General features: G+C 34.4%; 1 protein-coding gene across 1 annotated transcript; it reads left to right on the forward strand.

Annotated features, from left to right (window-relative positions):
• Positions 1-7,124: 7,124 nt before the first annotated feature.
• Positions 7,125-9,288, forward strand: LOC6647558 (inactive hydroxysteroid dehydrogenase-like protein 1). Its single transcript, XM_002069498.1, has 5 exons — positions 7,125-7,290; positions 8,273-8,395; positions 8,462-8,572; positions 8,671-9,119; positions 9,193-9,288. Exons 1-5 carry the CDS (start codon positions 7,125-7,127, stop codon positions 9,286-9,288), a joined length of 945 nt encoding a protein of 314 aa, XP_002069534.1.
• Positions 9,289-10,632: the final 1,344 nt, after the last annotated feature.

The raw sequence follows: 10,632 nt of genomic DNA on the forward strand, positions 1-10,632 counted from the left end.
TTGCTTTGTTTTGCAGCAAAAAGAAAGTTTTTAATTAATTTTCATATTTTTTGATGCAGAGGAAGTCAGTCACTGGCTGAAAGATACTCTTCTATCTGCCTTTATGGACTTTGGGCTGATTTGTCTGAGGATGACAAGTTACTCAATTACTTTCTTAGTTTTCCTGCGCTCTCTTTCTTTATATTTTTCTGCTGCCTTTTGAGTCAATCAACATGAAATTTACTTTTCTTTTTATTAGATTATTAATCTATTTATCTTTTGCTTATGCACTTTCTTTTCCCTTCTATACGTGAATCACTCCAAGCCAAGCCAGCGGAAATAGAATTGCCACAACGTGCTTGTTGGTTTAGCGGATGTTCATTTGGCATATGAAAAGAAAATGCTTATAAAATTGTTTATCCAAGCGCATAGGGGTGCACACACACACACACGCACACTTGCCTTAAATGACAAAAATTTATAAAGGCGACGCACTGACTCCCAAATCTGCCCTATCTTTGTCTGCATTACGTTTTCCCTCGTCCATCTATTGAGGTGCATTTTATGATGTTGCCTTTATTCTCCTTCGTCCAAATGCCTTCTCTCTTAGTGAAGAGAAGCTGTGTGTGTGTGTGTGTGAGTGTGTGTGTGTGGTTGTGTGGCATCGTTGGGTATTTGAAGCGGGAATAGCTTTATCTGCGGCTAAAGTGGCTGATATTTTTTTTTTTGTGGAAATGGCGCACAGCTGACACACAGCCACACATCTAGCACACTGGGACAATATGATATACCAAATCTCCTATTGAAAGGCTAATGATCTCTGATCTAAGTGATCCGAATCCTTGCATTAGGTTGATCCAACATAGGATCCATATAAATCTCAGTCCTTGCTTTTGTTCCTCATTTATTTTCATATAAAAATAAAATCTAAGAGTTAAAATTTGTTCAGATTCAGATTACTAGCTTAGTTGTTGTTTATTAAGCGGTAATCAATCAAATTTTAGCCCACTGTGCTCATAGTAGTTTGAAGTTCTGTTACATGGCCTCCACTTTGCTGGTCTGGGGCCATCACATTGCCTTCGCTTCGTTGATCGGGAACGCTTTTGCCGTCATCAGGAGGCGGCCGTCGTCCTGCCATTGTCGTTGTTCGTCCTGCGTTCTTATCGCTGAGACGTTAGCAAGCCGCTGCTGACTCTAAATAATCCTTTCTCTACGACACTGACAGGCGCCAGCGTGTACGAGAGAGAGAAGCTAAGAGAAAACAAAAAAAAACCTACAAGAAGCAGCAGCGGCAACCACAAATGCAACGAGCACCATGAGAAAGCAAGATAGATATATGTGTGTAGGGGGAGGGGGGGCGTGAGGGCGTGGGAGTACGCGCTGTAAAATCCAAGTTAGTGCGCATAAATCAAGCCTTTAAAACGTGCCTCGCAACCGAAATGTCCGCCAAGGATGCAAGGATGCGTTCCGTTTCGCAACGTCTCCCTCTTGCCTCCCGTACCATTTTGTGGTGTCTCAGTTTTCCGTATACAATTTTATGCAACTGTGGCACATCCTCCATGCTCCAGTTGCACAGATCCTTTTGGCCGCCTACGAAACTCGGCGTCTATGTCTGCGGTCTGGCCGCTTGTCTCAAATTGTTTACAACTGCATAAAATTTATAATCTTGAAACATTTTTATGTATTTATTTATTTTGCGCCAGATATCTCAACAATTTCTGATGCCAAGTTGAAAGTTGGAGTTAAAGTATTTGAAATACTTTTAAAATTATCGACATTTCCTCTGCTAACTTTTCAAACACCTTTAAGAATATGTGTAATATAGAAAAATAAAATAACTAAATCAATTAAAATTATTTACATTGGCAAACATTTTAATTTTTTTTTAATTTATTCCTAGACATTTTGCATATTTCCCCGAAAATTGATTTTATTGTAATTATCACATAAATACTTTTGTTTGCAGAATGCGTAAATAATATTAAATGGTCTTAAAATTTAATTAAAATTCCTTTTACCATTGATAATTGTTTAAGTGAAATTGATTTCTCACCGAGAACAAAAACAAATACCAAACACAGCGTGTGATTCAGATTGCATGAAATCAAATCTTAATGTAAATTGAGTAAAATTACATAGAATCTTTCACTATTGGGGAAAGATGTAAATCAAATATATGTATGTACATACAACACAACAGAATTGCCATTTTGGTAAGAAAATACAATTTTGTTTATTGAGACAGGCAAAATAAACAATAGAAATATGTCAGTTTATTAGATTTCCAATTAAAAATCATAAAATTAATACGTGAGTTGGCATATCTTTAATTGGTATTTGTCTATCAATATCGAAAACAACAAAAATAATCAGTCGTTAAATGCAATTGTTACTTGGTTAACTTCTATTTAAAAGAAAGAATTTCAGAAAGTGAAATTAAATTCCTATGCAAATGTATTTTAAGCTATTTAAAATATATTTAACGATATTTGTATGTCCATTTGTTTTTGTTTTCCCTTTTTCCTGTGTATACCTAAACTAAATACATATATTTTGCTGGAGAAGTTTTTCCACAGCCTCCGCACCCCATTGAGTTAGGAAAATTCCATGATGAAAAGTGAAACAAATGAAAGTCGTGCGAAGGAATAAATTAAAATGAGTTTTCTTTGACCGGGACCAAAAGAGAAATGGAATGGAGGAAAACCAAGATGATAGAGATAGAAAATAGTGGTGATGGCGAGGGCAAAGCCAGAGGTGAGATGTGAAGTGGCGGTGTCTGCATTATAAATATTCATTAGTGCACTAGTTGCTGTTGTTATTGTTGTTATCGTTGCTGCTTCCAAACAATGTCCTATACATACGTAAGTACAATATATCGTATTGCATATGGGCGGGGATATTTGTGAATGTGTTACCCTAAAATACATATACATCAGTGAGTGTGTGTGTGTGTGTGTGTTTGTGCCATTGTGTATATTTCAAGTATGTGCTAACGAAATGAATATAGGTGAAGAGCACAGACACAAATATGTACATACTTACACATACATATGCAAATGAAATCCAGCTTAGGACTAGACCTAGTTAGTTTTAGTTGAGGAAATATTTGAAAATTTTTTATTTTTGCAATGTTAGAAAGTTTTAAAATATAAATTACTTTGCTTCATGTTTTTTCCGCATTAAAAAACATAAAGAGAATTTTTAAATTCTTATGAATAGATTGTTTTATTTGTAGATTTACAACTGCCGAATAGAGTCTTCTCAGAAAACATTATTAAACTTTGATTACTGCTCTTCATAATTTGTTAAAAAACCTATAGTTTATAAAACTTGATGATTTTTATTTAAATTAAATTTAAAATTTTTAAGGAATAGATTTTATTATTGTTTACGATTTCAAGATGAAAGTTGTATGAACTAAAATAACATTATGTCTAAATGTTTGTTCTGGTCTGGAAGAATTTTCATCATTTTCAACTGTAAACCTTTTTTGTAGATTGTCATTTTGTTATTAATATATTTATGGCATTGCTATTTTCATACCAATGAAAAGATTATTTCAATTTATATTACAATATTAATTTTAATTCAAAATGTTTGCTTTTTGACCTGAACATCTGTTTGTGTATTTGATTTTAAGAGTTTTCCCAGAGTTTCAAATATTTACCTTTGCCGTTACAATGGTCAAAGGCTTTTTGTTGGATTTTACGGAATGATAAAAGTAATTAATTGATACATGCTCACACACACACACACACACAGACACGTACAGATGTAAATGTGTGTGTGTATTTATGTATACACATATATAGACATAAGCTTGCGTATGTGTTCATGCGTAATTGCTTCGACGGGGAACCAAACAGAAGCCAGCGAAACAAATATGCGTAATGAAAGCGTTGCAGTTTTTGCCATTTTTCAGCTTTTTTTTTGCTGTTTTCCATAATCCCCCAATGGATGAGAAACTGGAGCCAGAGTCAAATGGGGAGCGGCGGGGACAAGGCCATGAAACGATTTCACGTAATGAAACTTAACAATTACGCCCTCGGCCGGAGGCTTCAATTAAATTTTTGAGTTGTGGCCGCTTTTTATTGTAACTGATAATTGCAATGTAATGACATTGGCTTGCCCTGGTTACCGTTGCGTATCCGGATAGGGATATGAATGGGAATACATATATATATAATGTATGTATAAATGTCGATGTGCGAATCTTTTGAGTTCAGGTCGCGAACGTTTTGGTTTGCTATCGTCACATGTGGGTTAAGCTGACATTTCGAGCATTTTAATTATCCTCATTGTGTGTGTGTGGGTGTGTGTGTGTGTGTGTGAGAGTGGGCTTGATGATGATGATGATAGCGTTGATGGCTTTTGCGTTGAACCATATTGAATTGAGATACCGGGGCGGTTACCATTTTGGGTGAAATTTTTATGCAAATATGAAGCAGAAATCTCTGAATCATTGTAGCAAAAAATTAATAATGCTTTGCAAACATATATGACTGACTATTGATTCAAGCATCTACTGATTGGTAAGTGCACCCAAAAGTATGCTGCACTATAAAAGTCGCTTATGCATATAAACGATTTTTCATTAAACAAAACAAATCCTTTGCAGCATTAACGTTTAATTTAATTGTTAATGTTACTTCAAATGTTTTTAGTAGTAATAAGTTTTATGTTGTTGTAAAATGGAGAAACATTCAAATATCTGCCTTTTTATACCCTTGCAAAAAGGGTATATTAATTTTGGTCAGAAGTGTGCAACGCATAGAAGGAAGCATTTCCGACCATATAAAGTATATATATTCTTGATCAGCATGACGAGACGAGTTCATATAGCCATGTCCGTCCGTCCGTCCGTCCGTCCGTCCGTCCGTCCGTCTGTCCGTCTGACCGTCTGTCCGTCCGTCTGGATCAACGCAAACTCCTCATAGACCGTAAGAGCTACAGAGCTGAAATTTTGCATGTAAGCTTGTATATACTGCAGGCGTTGTATATTTCGAATTCAGCCGGATCGGATCACTATATCATATAGCTCCCATACAAATGACAAAGTCACGAACAGTGACTATTTATTTTCTGAGCTATTGTCGTGAAATTTAATATTGGTGAGTTAATTACACATATAAACGACTGTGCCAAATTTGATCAAGATCGGGTGACTATATCATATAGCTCCCATAGGAACGATCGGTTGAAAACAGTGACTTTTGTCAATAACTTCGTTACTTTTGAAGCAATTGTCATAAACATTTATATTTCTCAGTTTAGCATAACTATTAATGACTGTGCCAAATTTGATTAAGATCGGGCGACTATACCATATAGCTTCCATAGGAACAATCGGTGGTGAACAGTGACTTTGATCAATATCTTCGTTATTTCCTAAGCCGTTCTTTCGCAAATTTCAGACCTTTTACACAAAAAACTAGCAAGGGTGTACAAGCTTTGACGCGGTCAAAGTTAGCCCCGGCCCTCTGGTTTTATAGGTGCATTTGGTTTCACTCTTACAATCATTTGGAATAAATTTTATAGAGTTCATGAAACCTAAAATTTACTTACGTCATCTTCATACCAAAGACCAGGTCATCAGAATCTGTGACGCATATCCGTTGGGCATGAAACTGTTATCAACAATTAATTAAATAAGATGCAGATCATTAGGACACGATTTGTGGGGCGTTTCCGGTTCCGCATTTGGGTTTAACCGAAACGCCACCACACATTAAGTGTGATATGCTACTGAACTGAAAACCAAAGCAGACATCAACGACTCGTGGACATCCTATTCCGGGTACCATATATACATACATATGTACATATATGGGAGGCAATCAGCAGACACACTCACGCACACACATAATCCATAGACACAGACACATACAAAGATACTTATTGCCGTTGGGCCATTTTGTTTGTATTGTTGTTGGCTACTGGCTGTGATTTGTTGGCATCGTTACTGTTGTCGCTCTCAGCAAACTGTGCATAAATCGTTGCTCACCTACATTATGTTTGGCATTGCGCTGCGATAAATCTGTAATGACCAGAAGAGACCCAACGCCAACAGCGACAGCAACACCAGTAGCAACATCAACTCTGACCTCGACCGACAGACAGTGTGCCACCATGTGTGTGTGTGTGTGTGTGAGCCACATACACAAGCGCTTGGGTTCAAGTTAATTTGCCTGTGTTTAAATGTGCGTAATTATTGTTTATCTACAATATGACGATATACATGAGTGCACTGCACATAATCTACCGCAGACAAGTACTTGTTGGCCTTTTATTTGTTGGTTTTTCTATATTTCGCACTTGGAAAAAAATGCATAATATTTATCTATGCACATGTAGTATATAGTTTCCCGATTGCATCATGTACTAACTCTCAAGATCATCTTATATGAAGCTAAGGAAAAATAGCTAAATTAATAAAAAGAAAGTACATTTTTTAAATATAAAAGTTAAAATTATAATAATTAATGCCAACTGTCATTATTGTTCTGTCAATATACTCTAAAATTTTTCCATTTGTTCCTTTGTATTAAACACATTAGTAGTCTAACTAACATATCCACAAACATTTCTATTTCTATGAAGTTATATTATAATTATGAATACTATAATCTTATACAGCAACTTCAGCTTGCAATAAGATTTAATAGTCGAGAATGCCCAAAGTAAAACACAACTCAGAGTTGATCAGACACCGAGACATGTTGGATTAGAAACAACTATAAAATATCAACTATCTTTGATGGTCTAGCATTATTGATATTATTCCTGCAAACAACTGATATCAAATTGAATATCTCAATTTCACTTTAAGAATTGGAATAGAAATTAAAGTAATTTGAAACTATTTAAAACTTATCTACTTATTATCTTTAAACATGACTAATCTCTTTACTTAGTTTGATATTTAACTATGTTTTGTTTACCTTAAACCGTTATTCTCTTCAAATGGTCATTCAACCAACAGGTGACTTCTCTTTGATAAGCAATAGAGTCCACACCAATTACGATCCACAGCGTATCGCTTAGGTTCTCACTCTGTCGGCATATATAAGAGAGACTACTCTTTGCGCATTCATAGTTAATGTTTAGTTCAATAATAATAATAATAGCTCTCCTGTTTTTTTACAATGTCGGTCATTTATTCAATTGTTTTCTATATTGGCGCTTTAGCCATTCTCAATTTTCTATATGATAATTTCATTTCCTTATTTTGTATAATTTTTGCTTCATTAAAACCTTATTTTATACCTAAATCACCGAAAGGTTTGGTTGAAAAATATGGCAAATGGGCTGGTAAGTATTAAAAATTGAAATTTAATTAAAAGAAAAATGATTTAAGAGACTTCTAATATTGATTATTTACTTAAGTTATTAGCGAAAAGTTTTCCACACTTGCTTAATTATAAGAATGTATATACATATATATAAATTCAAATATTTGAATGAAGTCTGAAATCGGCTATATAAGGAACGAAAATTAAGATGAAAAGCTCAATTTATAGCAAATTCACAACTCGATTAGCTTTAAATAGAATTGTTAAATTTTAAGCTGATAAGAAATGTGTACAACTGATACCCTTTCAATTAAACATGACTTGCATTTATGTGTGTTTTGGGATTGCCTCAAACATTGAATTGAATGAAACTCGATATTATCAGAGCGCAATTACTGACTTAAGTTTCATTCATTATTAACATTTTCAATTCAGCATGAGTTGAAATTTCGATTGCCTCAAACATTGATATCAAATTAACTGGGTTTGTTTAACAAGTAGAAGTTCATTTGCGTGTGGCATCAATTTTTGTTGATTTTTGGACAAATTAAAGAGCTATTTATATTTTATTGTTAAATTGCGTTTAACACAATAAATTGTCAGATATATAATTTAATTAGGGAATTACTTAGGGCGCCTCGCCATCTTTGGTATATAGTCAACTATATTTTGTATTCAAAACTAATAACGAATATATATGTATGTATGTAATCTCATTAAATACTTTAACAGAACATGATTCCATAATCATTCTTTCTTTCTGAAATCTCATCATGAATTTATATTTTATTGTTAATGTTAATCATGAATTGCCGAAAGCATGAAAATTGTGATAAGAAATAATTTCGTTTTGCATTTTTGATAAGATGTGACGTAGTAGACGGAGAATGAAAGGTCCAAAGTGCATTTTTTGTTTAGTAGTTAAGTGATAAACAAAATACCCCATGACATTTTCTTGAATGATCTTTTGAGTTTACGTTTGATTATATTTTTTTTTTCAGTTGTGACTGGAGCCACTGATGGCATTGGCAAGGAATATGCCAAAGAGTTGGCACGTCAGGGTCTGAATATAGTCCTTGTATCACGTACTCAAGCTAAACTAGAATTGGTGGCCAGTGAAATTGGTGGGTAACACATAATTGAATACATACTGAATAGAAATTTATGAAAATTATTTTAAATTTACTTAGAGAACGAAACAAAAGTTCAAACGAAAGTGATTATTGTTGACTTCACCAAGGGACGTGAAATCTATGAGCATATTGAAAATGAGTTGGCTGATATTGATGTTGGCATTTTGGGTAAGCAGATTGATAATAGTATTTTACTTATTTTATATCCCCATTTTGATTATTTATTATTTTACTCATTTCATATCCCCATCTTGATTATTTAATAGTTAACAATGTGGGTGTCGTCACCGATCATCCGGATTATTTTGATTTGATACCAGAGTCAAAACTGTGGGACATCATAAATGTTAACATGGCCTCATTGACCATATTAACGCGTAAAATTCTACCCAAAATGAAAGCCTCTAATAAGGGGGCCATTATCAATGTGGGTTCCGGCTCCGAGATGACTCCTCAACCCTTACTTTCCACATATGCGGCCAGTAAAAAGTATGTAAGTTCCTTCACCTACGCCTTGCAAAGGGAAGTGGCCAAGACGAATGTTACAGTGCAATTGGTTAAGCCCAATTTTGTCAAGACCAATATGAATGCCTATTCAAAGACGGTAATGGAGGGCGGCTTCTTCATGGCCGATGCTCGTTCATATGCCCGGGCAGCAGTTTGCACAATTGGCAAAACTAATGATACAAACGCCTTTTGGGTACATTCAATGCAGGTAATAAGCAAATTCGACTTTTTCACTCACCGAATTGAATTTAAAATTCTTTGTCAAACTTTTACTTTTTCAGTATTTCGTTATGAAAATGGTACCGTGGCGTATACTAATGAGGGTATCACAATATGTCTTGGGCAAACTTCGAAAGGAAGCACTGGTGCCGAAATAATTTTAATTAAACTTAATTTTATTTCAAGTGTCACACGTAAATATAGTTAAACCTAGTCATTTAAATAAGTTGACCCTCTTCCCGTACTTTTTTTACGCTCATCAACATTAAATAACTTCATTGCAATAGTTGGGAAGGAATATTAAAAAGAAAAAATCACATTAAAAATTGTTAACTTTAATAAACTGTTTTTTTTTTTTTTTAAGTAAAGCAAATTATATTTACGACTGCCAACAAAAATTGTGCAGACTTTGGAAAAAAGGAGAAATTGACAGCTGGCGCGGTTGCCGCTTGCCATCATCGTTCAGAGTGAATGTGCAGCACAGATACCAGTTCAAGTCATCTCTTGAGTGTGTGTGTGTGTGTGTGTGGCATCATTAAGTACGCCATTTTGGATACTTAAAACTTTGCGACATTTTGAAAATGGCTGAGAGCCCAAACCGAGCCCAGCGAAACTGAGCAGCGTGGCAACGTAATTTTTAATAGTTTTGCAATTAAATCGTAAAATTTAACAACTTTTGCGCACTTCTTAACGAAATTGCAAGAAAACGATGACGTAGACAACGACGACAACGACGGACATAACTGACACTGATGCATTTCCGTTTAACGTAACAACAACAACAACAAAAAGGAGTGGCATTTTTCCATGGTCGTAGTCACTAAGTTTTCGAAAAGTCTTTCTATCGAAATATTATTTTATTGAATCAACAAATTTTTTAGAATTTTTTGTATGTTCAGTTGTCTTGATTTAATTCATGGGAAATTCATTTTAATATTACTTTTTAAAACTTTTATTGCTGAGAACTGAAAAATTAAGGCAAATTAGTTATTTCAAATTTCTCAAAAGGAATTTTTATTCAGCATCTAAAAATTTTGTGGCCAAATGTTTCTTAAATTAAATTAAATACTTTGAAATATGTTTTTCCTTATACTTAGCCATTCAAAAATCGAATAGTTAATAAAATTGAATTTCATTTCATCCTTTTTATAGGGGACTTGGACTCGGCTACGTCCATGACAATTGCAACAGTAACTGAAACTGTCTGACTCTTAATGAGAAAATTTCAACTTCTTCATTTTGAAAAAAGTTTACCGATTTTCTGTTGCTGTCTGTTTTTTTGGTGTTGCTGGCAACTTTCTCTTTGCTGCTGCCTTTTCCTATCTTTATGTATTGCAGTGTTTTTTTTTATGAGTCGGCAGCAGATTATTTTTATTATGCATTTGCTCAATGAAAAGTGTGAAGAGAAATCTTAAAAATAGATGAATACACAACACAAGAAACAATTTACACCGAAATGACTTTATTTTGAAGCGGACTTGCAGTTCAGATTGGCCAAGTTT

Source organism: Drosophila willistoni, chromosome 3R (genome assembly GCF_018902025.1).
Source record: "Drosophila willistoni isolate 14030-0811.24 chromosome 3R, UCI_dwil_1.1, whole genome shotgun sequence".
Lineage (NCBI taxonomy): Eukaryota > Metazoa > Arthropoda > Insecta > Diptera > Drosophilidae > Drosophila > Drosophila willistoni.